General features: G+C 46.4%; 1 protein-coding gene across 1 annotated transcript in view; it reads left to right on the top strand.

The window, feature by feature from the left end:
- Positions 1-19109, top strand: part of LOC120530679 (dynein heavy chain 11, axonemal-like) — a 645801-nt gene that overhangs the window by 504647 nt on the left and 122045 nt on the right. Inside the window, 1 exon segment of the mRNA XM_039755100.1 lies at positions 12257-12421. Coding sequence (XP_039611034.1) covers positions 12257-12421 — 165 coding nt within the window.

The raw sequence follows: 19109 nt of genomic DNA, 5'->3' as shown, positions 1-19109 counted from the left end.
ATGTGCAGTCGCTAATGGAGGAGTGACACGTGATTAACGAACAGCGGCTGGGACTGCCACCATTTAAAAGAGGGCCGGGTAAGTGCTAAAGGGAAGAAAGACGAGAGAGAAACGAAAAGCTAGAGAAAGATCAACGAACAGTTTATGGTGTAAACCAGTCTGAGAGTGGCACTTTGGATGGCATTGGTGGAATTGATTATAGAGACAGGAAGAGAAGGGTGGAGAGTTGCACAGGAAGTGGAACCATGTATGGACAAATCTGGCCTCAGTATGGAGGGGGCGGGGCTAGACGAGATGCGGTAATCTTACGCTGCCGAGGGATCAGCAGGTGGCAGGTCAGAATGCTAGGAACTGGGCAGGAGGGACTTATGAGTACCGATTGAGGTGGCAGATCAGGGCACCACAGACTACACAGTAGGGATCTGCAGGTACTTAGGGAGGTGGTAGATCAGGCAGCTATTGACTGCACAGGAGGGATTTGCAGGTACCAATTGAGACGGCAGACCAGTACCCAATTCAGGTGGCAGATCAGGGTGCCACAGACTGTGCAGGGGGAATCTGAAGGTATTGATTGAGGTTTCTGATCATGGTGGCCATGCACTGCAGGAGGCATCTACAGGTACTTGGGAGGTGGCAGATGGTGGCAGGTGGGATCTGCAGGTCCTGATTAAGGTGGCAGATCAGGATGGCACAGATTTCATGGGAGGGATCTGCAGGTGTAGCGGCTTTAGAATGGCTGCTGGTGATTTGGAAGAAGACAGACACAGCAATACCCGAATTCTGCCGTTTATTCTACAAAAGCGTCATCCAGCTTTTTTCTGCAAAAGCGTCATCCAGCTTTTTTTTCTTTTAATTAAACATGTATACACAAATACAATAAATACAAAATTTAACAATTGAATATAAACAACAATAATGAAGAACAATAATTAACGTTGCAACATACCTACAAGACAAGCAGTAAAGGGCACAGTCAGCACATGCAACGTCAGGCGCTCGGTCTCCTGCAAAAGCGTCATCCAGCTTTTGCCAGGAGTCTGCTGTACGCTACATGCGCGTCCCGTGGGTGTTGCATCAATTAAAGTGACCCCCCCGCTACAACAGACAAATAGGAACTATATACAACAGATACAATGATTACATTCAAAAATAAATAAAATTTACAATATATATAAAACAAAAGAAGTTCAGTATATATAAAAAAAGTTTTGAGAATGTTCACAATAAAACAAACTAACTCAGCCACATACTCCCCCCTGAACTTCTCAAAACACTGAGGGTCAGGCAATGGCAGAGTTCTAAATAACAGTAACATAACATGTCATTATTTTCTCACAGTACATCACAGTACTCTTACGTGCGACAAAACCCGTCTCCCAACCAAAAGGGAAAGTGTCAAAAGGAAGCTGGCCAGACTTCCAATGTTCACTTGCATAAGAAAGTGCCTTATACACAATCTCATCTTAATGAATAAATGACTGTTACTCCAACATTGAACTTACTTAACAGAAGTATACATATTATACACATTGCTAATTAACTTAGAACTATTCCAATAGGATAACTGACGATTGTTCACAAAAATAAAGTTTTGGCTAACCCACTAACACCACCACTAGCTTGTTTGTTTCTCTGCGTCATGTTCTGAATCAATCTGTTAACTGGTTTTACTATCCTTCCTACTCTTGTTCTGATGTGCCCTACTGTGCTACTTGGTGCTCTATCGTGTCTCAAAGTGGTTTCTGACATCGATCTTCTAGCTACTTGGTCCTCAGGATGACTGTGGTTCGGTTCTGGCACTTCTGCACCATGCAAACTATCCGTTTCACTGTTGTTGGCCCTGTTTGTCTCAACCCCAACACTATGACTATCGACACATGGTCCAGCATGACTATCACTACTGTCTGCTTGGGTGTTGTCAGCCTCTGGCACAGCATTCTCAGTGGATACTTCAGGAGATTCAGATGATGCACATTCTCTTTCGGGAGGAACTAAAGTCTCTGCTACCCAACTGGTAGTACGCTCTATTGGGTCAAACTCTGATCCAGTCACAGAGGCAGTTCTATCCACATCACACTGGTCCCAACTTGGTTCAGAGCCACTATCAAAGGAAGGCTCCACTTCCTGTTCGAATACCACTGGCAAGAAGCTAGCTTGCAGATCAAATTCCTATGAACAATCTTCTCCTGTCCATTGATGGTGTTTTTGATGTGGTATGTATGGCACTTTGAATCTTTAGAGACCACAGTGTACAGTGTAGAGTCCCATCTGTCAGCCAACTTCCTGCGACCACGTTCACCTCTGTTTGCCAAGAGAACTCGATCTCCTTCCTCAATGTCTGCACCTTTTGTCTTCATGTTGTACAAGTCTGCCTGGCGCCGCTGGCTGGATTCAGTGTTGACTTGGGCCAAGATGAAAGCTTCCTTGAGGTCATCCCTCATTCGCCTGACATAGCTATCATAGTCAATGATATCACTGTTCCTCTCCACATTGTGGAACATAACATCTACCGGCAGTCTAGGGACCCGCCCATACATGAGGTAGAAGGGAGCATACCCAGTTGACTCATGAGCTGTACAGTTATATGCGAAAGTCAATGTCTGCAGCATTTGCGGCCATTTAATCTTATCCCTGGGCGGTAAGGCTCTGATCATGTTCCCTAAGGTTCTATTGAATCTCTCAGTGTGGCCATTCCCCATTGGGTGATAAGGTGTTGTTCTTGACTTTTTCACACCTGCAAATTTGTAACAGCTCCTGGATCAGTTGGCTCTCGAAACTCGCCCTTGGTCTGAATGGATCCTCTGGGGAATCCATAGACACAAAAATATCTATCCCAGAGCTGGCCGGCAACTTGTTTTGCTGACTGGTCTGAGCAGCAGAAAGCATGGGCCATCTTGGTGAAGTGGTCTGTCACCACCAATACATTCACACTCCTTCCTCTGGAGTCCTCGGCAGACCAAAAGTCCAGACAAACCAGCTCAAGGGGGTACGTAGTCTTGATACTTTCGAGTGGGGCTCTTCCCTCTGGCTCCAGGGTCTTGCTGACTACACAGCGTTTGCAGCATTTGACATAGTCTCGGACATCGTGCTCCATGGTACTCCAGAAAAATCTCTGCCTTGCCAGGAACAGTGTCCTACTCTGACCCTGATGACCGGCATCATTGTGGACACCACGAAGAACATGTGTGACTAAGGAGGAAGGTGTCATATACTGGTGGCGCTTCTTCCCAGTCACTGAGTCTTTACATACTCTGTACAGGATACCATCAAGCATTTTCAGTTTCTCCCATTGTTTCAGAGTCTTAAGAACCTTCAGCGATAGTACAGCCCTTTCTCTCCTTGACGGCCGCCTCCCTCGGGTGACAAATGGGATGACCTGGGACAATATAGCATCTCTCCTTTGCTCATCCTGGAGCTCTTGGAGTGAGAAGACGGGCAAAGCATCTTGGCCAGGTGGGATTAGCTGTTCCAGGTCTTGAGCCAACCAAGTGACCACCCTTTGGTTGGCTCCTTGGTCCCATTCCATATGACCTGAAAGGACCGCAGACACTTCACCGCTTGTCATAGAGCAATGTCTAAGGCTCTCAGGTGGGAATGAGCACTTGATACTCTGGTTGTTAGCACTGACTCTAAATGCCTCCTGGACCATGCCCTCTCTAACCTGCTCCGACTCCTCTAACAGTGCTTTGTACGGCTCTTTAATGAGCCTCTGGCAAACACGATTTTGGACAAAGGGCTGCCTGCTTAGGGCGTCTGCAACAATGTTCTTACTACCAGAGATGTACTTGATGTCGAAGTTGTATGGGGACAGTTTTGCTACCCATCGCTGCTCGCATGCATCGAGTTTGGGCTTTGTGAGGATGTAGGTTAGCGGATTGTTGTCTGTCCAGACGGTGAAGTTGTGTCCCTTTAGCCAATGGCTAAATTTATCACAAACAGACCATTTCAGTGCCAAAACTCTAGACGGTACGCTGGATAGTTGCTCTGAGCACGGGTGAGAGCCTTACTGGCAAAGGCAATGGGGCGTGCTTTACTTTCACCCTCTTGGACCTGAGATAGCACAGCCCCTAATCCATCCTGCGAGGCATCAGTGGACAAGATGAATGGTCGACTAAAATCAGGGTGTGCGAGGACAACAGAGTCCAAGAGAGTAGATTTTAACTGTTCAAATGAGTCACGCTGCTCCTGCCTCCAGTCACTTGGGTGTAGTTTCCTGAACGAAGCAGCACCTCGTGCATTCCCTTTCCTCCCCTTAGGTGCAGCAGTCAGGGCGAACAAGGGCTTGGCTATACTGGAACAATCTTGGATGAACTGCTGATAGTACATGACCATGCCCAAGAATGACCTGATCTTCTTCTGTGATGGCGTTAAGCCATCCTCCATCATAAGGTCAGCCTCTGTCATAGCAGCGATAGCTTTGACCTTGTCAGGGTCAGTTGAGACACCACTTTCATCCACGATATGCCCCAAGAACCTCACAGTTCTTCTGAGTAGCTGGCATTTTTGGGGCCAGTTTCAGTCCATGAGCATGGAGCCTGCTGAAGACCATCTCCAGCCTCTTGAGGGCTTCAGCTTCATTGGGTGCATACACTAGTACATCATCCAAGTAACAGAGCATCGTCAGGAAGTTCTGGTCACCAAAATACCCATCATGAGGCACATGAAGCTTGCAGGGCTATTACAGAGGCCCTGCTGGAGCCTGTTAAATTCATACAGCCCCATAGGTGTGGTGAAAGCTGTAAGTTTTTTGTGTTCCTCTGCCATTGCGATGTTATAAAAGCCAGAGGTAAGGTCCATGGCACTAAAGATGGCGCTCCCTCCTAGAGCTGCAAGACAGTCAGACTGGTGTGGCAAGGGATGTGCGTCCTTGATTGTGCGTGTTCAGCCAGCGATAATCCACACATATCCTGAGATCACCATTCTTCTTCCAAACAAGCACTAGTGGGGAGGCCCACTCACTGTTAGACTTGCGGATGATCTCAAGCTCTTCCATCTCTGTGAGCACTTGACGGAGCTTATGATATTGCCCTGGTGGGACACGTCGATATGGAAGTCTGAAGGGTCGATCATCAGACAGATGGATGTGGTGAACAAAGTCTTTAGCCATCCCACAGTCAAGCTTACTCTTTGAGAACACATCCTCATACTTTTGCACTAGCTGCAGCAACTGAGATTTCCAGTGGTGGGACACCTCACAGGAGTCAATATCCAGATCTTCCAACCCCAACTTATGTAGGCTATCGTGAAAACTGGGACAAGGAGGGTCACCTTGCTTGTTGGCCACTTCATCACACAGCGTCTGACTCTGCAGCTCAAGCTCCTCTGCTGGTGTCTGTCCAGTGGTCACATCCAAATCTTCAACAGCAATGCAGGGTGACACATTTGCAACCTTGGTGTTGCGCTTTAAGATGATTGGTTTGTCAGAGGTGTTCAAAATTCTTATTGGGACCCACTTATCACCACTCATGGAGCACACCGACCTGCAGACAATGATGCTTTTCTTGTGAGTTTGTGCCTTAGATGGTTCAATCAAAATGGCACTGCCCTCAGAAAGAGGTGAGGCTGCAGGTAATTTGGCCCAAACCAGGTGTTCTTGTTTAGGGAGAAGAGTCACTGCCTGCGCCAACCTGGCGGTTCCAATAGCCTCTGGGATTGTCTCACCTCTCCACCTGCTAATGCCAGACAGCATATTAAGAAACTGCACTATTTCAGGTGCTTTAGCGGACTCAGGTTTGCTTACAACATGCCAGAACTGGGGAGACTGCTTGAACCACTTTAGAAGGTGCTTTATAACATTTGTGCCCAGGATAAGCTGGTCTTTTTGCCCAGGGACAACCAGGGCAGGCACACTGAATGCACATCCATACACCTCCATCATTAAGTTGTAAATGCACTTGGGCCTAACCTCAACTCCACCACAGCCAATGAGCACAACATCAGTCTGGATATTGTCAATCTCCAGTGCCAATCCAGCATTCTTTAGCACCTGCTCAGCTTCCTCATTAATGGTGCAAGCCATAGAGCCGGTGTCGAGCAACGCTTGTAATGAGACTTTATCACCCACCTGTGCACTGGTATAAAACAGACTGTCAGCTTTATCAAGTCTAATCATGTTCTGAAACAGTACAGTACTCCCAGGTGGGGCAGATTTCAGGCACTTTGTATACACAAACTGCACATCTTCATCAAGGTTGAGGGCTTCAACATTTTTACTCACACTGTCCCCTCCTGAGTGTGAGCAACTTAGTTTCCCTGATCAGATGAGCTAACGTTTTGTGCAATAATGGCTTTGGGGCAGTCTCTCCGCTGATGCCCTATTTCTAGACAGGTTAGACATCTCCTCTCCCGCATACAATGTGTTCGTGTTGAGTGAGAGGCGTCCCGCAGACTTGGCATGGAGGGAAACGTGCTGGGGTTGAAGCCTGTGGTCTAGCTGTAGCATGAACAGGCTGACTGGTGCGCTCCAACACTCTCTCCAGCATACTTAACACACGCTCCAGAGCATTTGGCTCTGAAATGACTGCCTCACTTGACTTGGTTGGATTAGGCGGGCTGCACCTGGCTGTGTTCACATGAGCACATGCAACTTCGGGTTCTGGCACACTGCTACTTGTTACGGTAGTGGCCACTTGTATAGCATGTGACTTGATCATGTCTGCACCTGATCTTTTAGCTCGGCATTCTCGCTGATGCTCATCTATAGCCTCTTGTACCTCTGTAATTGACCACTTGCTTGTAGGCTTACACTTGAAAACACATGCGAGACTACGGTCAGGACAGTTTCGGATAAACATCATGGCTATTTCTGCATCCATATTCTCTAATTTACTACCCTGACGTCCCAAGTGCCTATTAGCCACTTCAGCAGCTGTGTTCAACCTGACCCAGTAATCTATTGGCGTTTCTGTTGCTATTGGTTGGGTGGCATAGAAATCGGCCAGTGGTAGACATGAAGCAGGGCTCTCACTAAAATAACGTCTCAATATAGAATAGATTGTCTCAGGGTTAACAGTAACACCAGGTGAGGGGTTGCTTTTCAGTCCCACTTTGACTATACTTTTTGCCTTACCAAGGAGGTGGTTCAGGACCTCATCTCCCTGTTCATGACTTGGAAGGACTTTTTTATGCAGGTACACCTCCATCAGCTCAATCCACTCCTGAATGGAGTATCTGTCTGCACCATCGCCACGATACATCGGGGGCTCTTTAATATCTGGCCTCACTACTAAGCTCACTTTGGACAAGTTTAGGGTTGTGTCAGGTGGTTCAACCCTAGCTGACTCAGCTGGTGGAGGCTGACTTGGAGTGAATGGGTGCTGACTAGCCAGCAAACAGCTGGCTATGGATTCACCTATCTGGCTCCCCAACTCACCAATTAACACACGTAATTGTTGTACAGTGTTGTCATTTGTAACGGGAGTCGAGAATTGAGGTTCAGGGGCAGGTATGTCATTTACACTTTCTGATTCAAATGGTTCATTTAAATCATAGGTTAGCACTGAGGTCCTACCAGCTGCTCCATCTATATTAAACAAACCCCTCCCCCTGCCTAGAAGTTGTGTAGAAATATTAAAGGTATGTTGACCTCTGCCTGCCATATCTCACACAGGAACAAAACAGTTACAATAACAGTGAGCAAGAACTATAAAGCAGTTTACATTAAATATTTCAACTTATGTCACTAACTCTTAACATGAACTTATATTAACCACAGTTGCGCTTATGCAAAACACCAAAAACCATCTCAGCAGCTACAAAAGATCCACACTTCCACCAACTTGATATCCCACGATGTCACGAGCACACAGCTTGACCTCGGCGATCGGCAGTAGCTGATCAGTGGATCCGGGTCACGGCACCAGTTTTATGTAGCGGCTTTAGAATGGCTGCTGGTGATTTGGAAGAAGACAGACACAGCAATACCCGAATTCTGCCGTTTATTCTACAAAAGCGATCCAGCTTTTTTCTGCGTCATCCAGCTTTTTTCTTTTAATTAAACATGTATACACAAATACAATAAATACAAAATTTAACAATTGAATATAAACAACAATAATGAAGAACAATAATTAACGTTGCAACATACCTACAAGACAAGCAGTAAAGGGCACAGTCAGCACATGCAACGTCAGGCGCTCTCGGTCTCCTGCAAAAGCGTCATCCAGCTTTTGCCAGGAGTCTGCTGTACGCTACATGCGCGTCCCGTGGGTGTTGCATCAATTAAAGTGACCCCCCCGCTACAACAGACAAATAGGAACTATATACAACAGATACAATGATTACATTCAAAAATAAATAAAATTTACAATATATATAAAACAAAAGAAGTTCAGTATATATAAAAAAAAAGTTTTGAGAATGTTCACAATAAAACAAACTAACTCAGCCACACAGGTACTGATTAAGGTGCCAGATCGGGGTACAGCAGACTGCGCAATAGGGATTAGCTGGTATCAACTGTGGTGGCAAACAAGGGTGTAATGGACTCCACAGCAGGGATCTGTGGGTATCAAGTGAGGTGCTGCGAACTGTGTAGAAGTCAATTGCAGGTGGCAAGTCGGGGTGCCATGTACTTCATGGGAGGGATCTGCAACTGCTTTGAGAGGTGGTAGATAAGGGGCCCATGGACTGCACAGGAGGGATTTGCAGGTACCGATTAAGATGGCAATTCAGGTGGCAGATCAAGGTGTGGGTCTGCGGGTATCGAATGAGGTGCTGCAGACTGTGCAGGAGTCAATTGCAGGTACCAAATGAGGTGGCAAATTAGTACCCGATTGAGGTGGAAAATCATGGTGCCATGTACTTCTTCGGAGGGATCTGCAGGTAGTTAAGGAGGTGGTAGATAAGGGGGGGCCATGAGCTGCACGGGAGGGATTTGCAGGTACAGACCGAGATGGCAGGTCAGTACCCAATTCAGGTGGCAGATCAGGGTGCCACAGACTATGCAGGAGGGATTTGCAGGTACTGATTAAGGTGGGAGATTAGGGTACCGCAGACTGCGCAGGTGGGATTGGCAGGTAACAGAGGTGGCAGATGAGTGTGTCACAGGCTGCCCAGGAGGGATCTGAGGGTATCGACTGAAATGCTGCGGACTGTGCAGGAGGGAATTCCGGATACCGATTCAGGTGGCAGATCAGGATGCCACAGACTTTGCAGGAGAGATTTATAGATACTAACTGAGGTGGCAGATCAGGGTGCCATACACTGCACAGGAGGGATCTGCAGGTACTGAGGGAGGTGGCAGATCAGGGTGCTACTGAAAGCAGAGAAGGGATCTGCCGGTTCTGACTGAGGTCACAGATCAGTTCCCAAATTCAGACAACAACAACATTTATTTCTACTGCCTATTTTCATATAAGCAGTGTAGCTCAAAGTGCTTTACAAGATCGCAAAGTTATATAAAACAAAAATCACAAAAAGATTAGGCCATGATATTAAACAATAAGTAACAAATAAAAAGGTATGTCCTATGGACAGGACAGAAAAAACAAAAGAAACTCCAGTTAGACTGTAGAAAAAACAAAATCTGCAGGGGTTCCAAGGCCAAAAGACGGCTCAGCCACCACTGGGCATTCTACCAAACATAAATGTTCGTTAATCAGTCCTCATGGTTTTCAGGCTTCACATGATAGTAACTGATGATTTTGGTCAGCTGAGGCACACACCTTCATTTCATCATCTCATGGAGCAGGATAGTGCCCTGATCAAGTGGTGGTGGGGCAGATCACCACCCCTAGAAGAACCAGAAGAGACAGCAGTGGGGATTAGTAGAGACAGCGAATCCCTAAAGAATGTGATCATTCTTTGCCTACGTAGTCTTTGAGGAAATATATACAGGTAGCTATGAAACGGCCATATTAAAATAATGGGTTGTTAGCATTTTTTTAAAAAGATCCACAGGACTAGCCTGTCAAATTTCTATCAGTGGAAAATTCCAGATTTTAGATGCACAAGAGCAAAAGGCTGCCTCTTGGAATTATAAGCAGTTATGACTTGGGGTGCTGGATGACAGGCATTCCAACTTATAGGAAGGGGCAGATTATTTAAGGCTTTATAAACCATTACTAGTGTTTTAAAGTTAATTCTGAATGACACAGGTAATGAATGTAACAACGCTAAGGCTCAGATTTTCTTTCCCTAGTTAAGATTCTGGCTGCTGCATTCTGCACTGATTGTTACCATTTGACATTTTTCTTAGGTCGTCCTGCTAGGAGGGCATTACAGTAATCTAGTCGACTGAAAAACAAAAGCATGAATTAATTTTTCAGAGTCTTGTAAAGTTTTAGGAGGTCTAACTTTTGCTAAATTGCTTAAGTGAAATCATGTAGTCCTAGTAATCTGGTTAATATGTGATTTAAAGTGTAGGTCAGAGTCAATAGTTACCTCGAAATTCTTTACCTCTGTCTAAAGGGTTTAAGCTTATTTCTAATATCCTCATTATATCCATGTCTGCCAAACACTAAGATTTCTGTTTTCTCCTTATTTAGTTTGAGAAAGTTATTACTCATTCAATTAGAAATACTGCTAAGAGACAGGATCAGAAAGCCAAGAGGATCAGGGTCATCAGGCGCTATAGATAAGTAAAGCTGCTTGTCATCTGCATAACTGTGGTAGCTCACCTTGTGCTTTGAGATAATCCGACCTAATGGAAGTTTGTAGATTGAAAAGTACCCAGAGTAGGTCCTTATGGTACACCTTCTATAGATAGCATCAGGTATTTTTGAAGTACAATCACCACAACTAACAAATCATTTTCTACCTGTTAAGTCTGACAGAAGGTGACTCAGGAGAAGCAAGACTCAGGTGGTAGATCAGGGTGCCAGGACTGCACAGGAGGGATATGCAGGTACTGAGGGTGGTTGGCAGATCAAGGTGCCACAGATTGTGAAGACAGGATCTACAGATACTGACTAAGGTGGCAGATCAGGGTGCCAGAACTGCACAGTTGGGATATGCAGGTACCGAGGGTGGTGGCAGATCAGGGTGCCAGGACTGCACAGGAGGGATATGCAGGTACCGAGGGTGGTTGGCAGATCAAGGTGCCACAAATTGTGAAGACAGGGTCTACAGATACTGACTAAGGTGGCAGATCAGGGTGCCAGGACTGCATAGTGGGGATATGCAGGTACCAAGGGTGGTGGCAGATTGGGGTGCCAGGACTGCACAGGGGAGATATGCAGGTACCGAGGGTGGTTGCCAGATCAGGGTGCCACAGATCGTGAAGACAGGATCTACAGATACTGACTAAAGTGGTAGATCAGGGTGCCAGGACTGCACAGGGGGATCTGCAGGTACCGAGGGTGGTGGCAACTAGGGAGGGGATTTGTTCTAATGTCAAACAAAGGAATGGCAGCACATCATAGACTGAATTTTGCTTGCAGTTTTAATGTTATTTATTTTTGGAGCCCACTTGAGGACAGTAATTTAAAGGCGCGGTTCTCAAGAAGAGTGATTTATAGAAAGTCTTATTGATTTTTGCCCTGTGACCCCCTCGTTTCTCTGTGTTGAGTCAACTTCTGCACACAGTTTTCCACAGGAAGCCTTCCCGGCACCTTGCCATGGTCCATCTCAGTTATGAACTACTAGATGTCACATCAGGGGTTGTGGCCCATGGCTGCGGTCAACAGTTCATCACCCAAACCCCCCCTTGAAGGATGTAGACCCAGGGATTTAAAGGAGTGCCAATTAAAGACATTCGTCTGAAACACCAAAATAGTAGAGCGGGCACAGCTAGAGCCCACTGAACAACCGACCACCCCGCTGCGTTGTGTGTTTACCTAAATATTGTTGGGTAGATTTTTTTTCGGAGAGCAAAACACAGAATCAGACCCCTCTTCTACATAGCCCCCTTTCACAGTAAGCACCCTTATAAAATATAAAAGAAAAACTTGTAGAAATTGCGGTCGGCAGCTCGTCGTGAGGGAACTCCAGTGACATTGATGTGTTTTTCTGTGAGGACCTAATTGCGGCTCTCTAGGGTTCCCACGGTGCCCCGCTCAGGAACGGCGTCTCCTCCTAAATGTGAGGCTCCGCCAGCTCTCGGCTTGTGTCATGTGGCTTGCCGCTGGCGTGCTGTTCTCATTTTCCCCTCAGTGTGTCCTGCAGATCTTCTCCACCCACCCTGCTCCCGACTTTGTCGTAAATGTTGTGCATGGAGGTGGGGGGGGGGAACCGGGGGCTGGCTGGTCTATGGGAAGCCTTCATTTGTAATTTCCTTATGGCTGTTCCAGCTTTCTGTTTCTTTTCTCCTTTGCAGTCTGAACTTACCAAGCAGCAGAACGATTTCAAGATTGAGCTGAAGCTGCTGGAGGACGAGCTGTTAACCCGACTTTCTGCGGCCGAGAGCAACTTCTTAGGGGACAACTTCCTGGTGGAGAAACTGGAGACGACGAAGCACACCGCCGCGGAGATTGAAATGAAGGTGAAATTGCGGGATGAGGCCACCTGGAAATGCCATCAGTTAACTGGCATCCTCATTCCTCATAATCATTCCCCAGCACTCTCCATGAAACTGCCGCCGTCCGGCGTTCCATTAGATATAACTGCGGTCCACGAATCCTCCCATTGAGGTGATCTGATGCACATTTAGATTGCATCACGCTTGGTTTACTTGAGTGCTCTGAGCTTGGAGAGTCAGATAATTGGCATCAGGACAGGTTCAGATGCCAGCGTTTGGCACACTGTGTGACCCTGCCAACTTGACTGCATCATATGTGTGTGTGTGTGTGTCACTGCCCATAACGTTGGGACACACTGCGTTGTCTTCATGGCAAGCAGTGAATCGTAGTCAGGTAGAGCATACTTTATATCACTACTGTAACCCTGTAACATGTGATGATGATGACCCCATAAAATGCTAGAATGTCACATTCTCAAACCTGCTTAATCCAGTTCAGGGTTGGGGAGCCTGGCACTTCATATTTTTTTGAAGTAAGAACTGCTTAGCATTGGCATTAAGTTTTCATACTAGAACAGCATGGCGATTTGGAGGTTAGTGCCACTGCTTCACACATCCAGCATCCTGGGCTCGAAATGCCACGCTTGGTTGTTGTCCATATGGAGTTTGCATGTTCTCCCCATGTCTGTGTGGATGTTCTCTCAGATATTCTAGTTTTCTTCCCACATCCCAAACGACATACTTGTTAGTTTAGCTGGATAATTTAAATTGGCAGCTTGCAATGGATTGGCACTCCATCCAGGGATATGTTCTGCCTTGGGCCCACTGCTGCTGGGATAGGCTCCCTTACCCCCCATGAGCCTAAATTGGATTCATTGTGTCTGAGAAGAGGATACTTCAGGCCGAGTGGCGGCTCTGTGGTTTAAGATCTGTGCTGATATTTGAAATTTTGCCGGTTCAAATTCCAGTACTGCCAGAAGGGATCCAACTCCGTTGGGCCTTTGTGCAAAAACCTTAACCTAAAAATTGCCACACGGCCACAGAACGATGGCTGAACCCAAAAGGTCATGTGAAAAGACAATATGAAATCAAGATTTGGATGGCACATTGGGGCAGTGCCTCAAATTGAGGAGACCAAAGTCAAAGTCCCACTTGTGATTCTTCTGGGTGCTCCAGTGTCCCTTATTCCTTATTAGGCCTTATTAGCTATCAGTGGAGACATTGACATCATCAAAGAAGAAGTGGCTGTAGGCTCCTGCCTCAATGCTAGGACCTTCATACAAGTTAAAGGGGTTGTGGGAAACCGGCCTCGACGCACACAGATGCACATTCTCACAAGTTCCAAAACACATGTTCATTTCTTCTCTGCACAGTACAGTGCACCAATCACCACAATACTCAGTTCAGTCCTTTACTTTGTTTCTTCTTTCTTCTTATTCTTCAACTGCCTCCTCTCCTCTCCTCAAAAGCTCCATCCTCTGCCTCCCAACTCCGGCTCCCCAATTGGGGTGAGGCGGCCCCTTTTATATTGTACCCGGATGTGCTCCAGGTGCTCCGTGATGACCTTCCTGCAGCACTTCCTGGTGAGGCGGAAGTGGTGCATGGGCACCAGGAAGCACCCCGGTTGTACCTGCTTCCTTTTCTGGCAGTACTTCCTGGTGTGGAGGAAGTGGTGCATGGGCACCAGGAAGCACCCCAGATGTACCTGCTTCCTGTTCTGGCAGCACTTCCTGTTTTGGCAGAAGTGCTGCAATCCATGTCTCCGGGACTATCCGGTCACCCCCAGTGCGTTGGCCACAGGCCCCAAAAGGATTGAGCTTCTAAACTCCCATCCTGTGGGCCCCATGCAAACCAGGGTAGCTGCCCTCTTGTGTGCTGGGGCGAGGTCCTTCTCCCTTGCAGGCGTCACCACAGGGTACTTGACTGGCAAGGTAAACCTGGCCTCTCTGCATCTGTTGCAGCTCTTGTGGCTGGCAGTGCCAACCCTAGAAAATAATGGATACCTGATGATCAGAGCAGAAATCCTAAATGAGCCCACCAGCCCTCGAAACTGCAAGGAATAAAAATAACCTGGCAGTTTATCCAGCGAGTCCTCCCCTGGCACAAGGCTCTCCCACTGTTATTTATTGTACGTTTTTTTGCACTCTTGGCCCCCATTAGTCACACATCAGTAAAATGCTTGTTTATGTCACCCAAGTTAAATTAAACAAAATAAAAGAAATACACGCTATGCGGGAGAGCCCCTGCTGGGGATTTCTACTCACACAGTGACCAAAGGGGATGTGCATATTTGTCGAGTTGAAAGAATGTCCTTGGCATGCAGATTGCACCACGGAATGCCACAGTGATTCATTTCGTGCCAAGCCACGTTTATTTGTGAATGAAGCCTGCAGCCAGCCTGACTGCCTTTGAACTTTTTTTTTCCGTTCTATGTATTAATTGTTCTAAACTTCAGCGGCTGCTTATTTTATTTTTTTTATTTCATTTTTTTAAGGCTCAAGTACGATTAGCATGGTGGCGAATACGGATTTCATTAAATCACACTGTGTCTGTTTAGAATTAGAGTTGAGACGCTGCCTAAACAATGACTTGGCACGGACACAAGCGTGGAAGTTTTATTTGCCCTCGCGGTAATCCCACCAATAAGACAAGCATCTCCCATCACTTCTCATGTCACAGAACTTCACGTCTCATACCCCCATCAAAGCCCCGGCTGCTGGCTCCTTAACCATTTAGGCTCAAGATATTAACCCCCCCTCATCTTCCCAGCATCACTTAGTGACATAGAATTTAACTTTAAATACGGTTGCAGCCTCTTCAGGACAGCAGAGATGTCACAAGCTCAAGCCACCAAGTTGTATTGGCTTTCAGGTCATCTCAACCAATAAAAGGAAGACTGAAAAGCAGAAGCTTTGTTCCTCAGATGAGGAATCTTGAACACAGCTAGCAAGACGTCTCAAACCACAACCCCAGAGAGATCCCTCAGCACCCTGAGGACCACGCGTGGAGCAAAGTCGACACACCGGGTAACTCACTGCAGCCTCCCTGACATCGGCAAGCAAGGCTTTCACAGCAGTGCTGAGATGAAGGCCTTCACCATGGAATACATCCAGAACCAACGTGCCTCCCAGGTTTTGTGGCGTCATGACCCAGTTTTTTCACATACTAGGGTTTTTTGACCGACTTTTGGTATCCCCTCCTTGAATTTAACACAATCATCTGATCAGGGTGGCTCCCCTCAGTGAATCGAGTGCAATCATCAAAGTGATGTCCCACACGATCATCAGAACGTCAGAGTTTTAGATGAATCAAGCATGCTCCTCAATGCTTTTCCTCCATGGTAAATCGAGCACGATAGTTCAGAGTTGGTGGTGTCAGGGGAGGTCATCCAGGATCGGCCACAAACCACCTGTGATGCTGCCACTGTGAATTGAGTGTGAATATTGGACCAGTGGGTGATGGGGTTTTGTCCAGGGTCAGCCATGATCCACATCTGATACTGCCACTGTGAATTGAGCATGATTATCGAAACGATGGATGATGTTGTTTCCTTTGAGATCACCCATGATCCACCTGCAATGCTGCCGCTGTGAATCAAGTGCGATCATCAGAGCAATGGATGGGATTTTGTCCAGGGTCGGCCATCTGATGTTGCCTCTGTGAATTGAGTATGGTCATCGGACCGATGGATGATGGGGTTTCCTCTGGGATGACCCATGGTCCACCTGCGATGCTGCTGCTGTGAATCGAGAGCGATCATTGGAGCAGTGGATTGGGTTTTGTCCAGGATTTGCCACGATCCGCATCCCATGGTGCTGCTGTGAGTTGAGCGTGAGCATCAGACCAGTGAATGATGGGGTTTTGTCTACGGTCGGCCATGATTGGCATCTGATACTGCCACTGTGAACAGAGCATGATTATCAAACCGATGGATGATGGGGTTTCCTCTGGGGTTACCCATGATCCACCTGCTGCTGTGTATTGAGCATGATCGTCAGAGCTGTTGGTGGGCTGGGTTTCTTCTTGGGTTAACTGCGGCCCACTCGCAATGCTGCCACGGACCACAGGTTGGGACATGCTGCTCTGGACAATTGGACGCATACCTATACCGATGGATCAACTGAACAGATAACAAAGAATGGCAACACCAGAATCTTCAACAGGTACCCAGGAGTCAGAGATGAAAGCCTCTCCCTCAATTCTTCCTTTTCTTAATGTGGCACGTCCTCAATCGATGTTGGCAACCATTCCGGTCCACAATATTCTGTCCACCGCTGTTCAGAAGAAGGAGATCACCATCATTCCTATCCAGTATCTCAAGCTCCTGTCCTGCGACTCCCCAGTCCCCTCCAGTAATTGAATTTCCCCTGCATAACTAACTGCAACAGCCAGTAAAGGACATGACCGACCCCGGGCCAAATACCACTTTTTAACGATGAGTTGGACTTCCTTGTTCATGTCTCAGAGTTTTATATCATTTGACACAAGGAGCGCCCAGGGCCATCTTAACAGCATTATAGGTCCCTACCTACACAACCACTCGCAGGAATAAAAATGTAAATGGTCAATAAAATGAAACATATATTTATTGTATTGGTACTTCCAACAAAATTAGTGTTTAAACATTAAAAGTCATGTTGTACAGCAAAGATTAATCAAAACAAACATTTGAACAAATAACCTGAGCCTTGAAAAACACAAAAATGTTAATACAGTATATAAATAATACTCAACTGGTAAACCAAACAGATGGAGATGGCACAGTATGAAATTATCAGGAATTATTTATTATTAATCAAGTGTTCAACGCAAACATTTGCGAGATTTCCTTGCCGAGAATTGAGTTAAAGTGACGTTAACGTATACGCTTTTACGTGATGTAATGCGTCCATACACATACAGGCACATGAGGAGGCAGAGGTGACCATGATACTAAATAAGAGGCAAATGCCAATGTCCACTTGTAACACAATAACAAATATTTATAGTTTAGTAGAGTATTTATTTATTGACAGCAAGTCACAACATGTATAGATTAGCATGGGCCCGTATGCTCGTGGGACCCCCGGGCAACTGCCCAGCATGCCCTTGCATTAAGAAGGCCCTGGAATCATCCAAGATAACCTAAAAATGCCTCCAAACGCTTGCAGTGATCTTCTGAAAGTGCCATTGCTTCTGTTCCATAGATCACACCTGAGAATACGTTACATCTCATCTACATCTTCTTTCACGGATTCCTAGATACGGACTTGTCCTGTAGGGCTGGGGTCAGCAATCTTTCAGTGGTGTCGTGCCGAACTTATGTTACTATGTTATTCCGTGTGCTGACATAATTCTACCAATTTTGTTATACACTCGCCTAAAGGATTTTTAGGAACACCATACTAATACGGTGTTTGACCCCCTTTCACCTTCAGAACTGCCTTAATTCTACGTGGCATTGATTCAACAAGGTGCTGAAAGCATTCTTTAGAAATGTTGGCCCATATTGATAGGATAGCATCTTGCAGTTGATGGAGATTTGTGGGATGCACATCCAGGGCACAAAGCTCCTGTTCCACCACATCCCAAAGATGCTCTATTGGGTTGAGATCTGGTGACTGTGGGGGCCATTTTAGTACAGCGAACTCATTGTCATGTTCAAGAAACCAATTTGAAATGATTCGAGCTTTGTGACATGGTGCATTATCCTGCTGGAAGTAGCCATCAGAGGATGGGTACATGGTGGTCATGAAGGGATGGACATGGTCAGAAACAATGCGCAGGTAGCCCGTGGCATTTAAATGATGCTCAATTGGCACTAAGGGGCCTAAAGTGTGCCAAGAAAACATCCCCCACACCATTACACCACCACCACCAGCCTGCACAGTGGTAACAAGGCATGATGGATCCATGTTCTCATTCTGTTTCCGCCAAATTCTGACTCTACCATTTGAATGTCTCAACAGAAATCGAGACTCATCAGACCAGGCAACATTTTTCCAGTCTTCAACTGTCCAATTTTGGTGAGCTCGTGCAAATTGTAGCCTCTTTTTCCTATTTGTAGTGGAGATGAGTGGTACCCGGTGGGGTCTTCTGCTATTGTAGCCCATCCGCCTCAAGGTTGTGCGTGATGTGGCTTCACAAATGCTTTGCTGCATACCTCGGTTGTAACGAGTGCTTATTTCAGTCAAAGTTGCTCTTCTATCAGCTTGAATCAGTCGGCCCATTCTCCTCTGACCTCTAGCATCAACAAGGCATTTTCGCCCACAGGACTGCCGCATACTGGATGTTTTTCCCTTTTCACACCATTCTTTGTAAACCCTAGAAATGGTTGTACGTGAAAATCCCAGCAACTGAGCAGATTGTGAAATACTCAGACCGGCCCGTCTGGCACCAACAACCATGCCACGCTCAAAATGGCTTAAATCACCTTTCTTTCCCATTCTGACATTCAGTTTGGAGTTTAGGAGATTGTCTTGACCAGGACCACACCCCTAAATGCATTGAAGCAACTGCCATGTGATTGGTTGATTAGATAATTGCATTAATGAGAAATTGAACAGGTGTTCCTAATAATCCTTTAGGTAAGTGTATATAGTATCACAATTGGTCCAGTTATAATAGGCTTCAAAAGTATTGTCACGCCAACCCGGACAAAGACAGGCAGGAGACATGTTTTGCCACAGTAAACCCATTTATTGTGCCCAAAGTACCAGTGTTGCAACACATC

The sequence above is a fragment of the Polypterus senegalus genome, chromosome 6, assembly GCF_016835505.1.
Source record: "Polypterus senegalus isolate Bchr_013 chromosome 6, ASM1683550v1, whole genome shotgun sequence".
In the NCBI taxonomy this organism is placed as follows: Eukaryota; Metazoa; Chordata; class Cladistia; order Polypteriformes; family Polypteridae; genus Polypterus; species Polypterus senegalus.
This window is presented reverse-complemented; position numbering and strand designations above follow the sequence as displayed.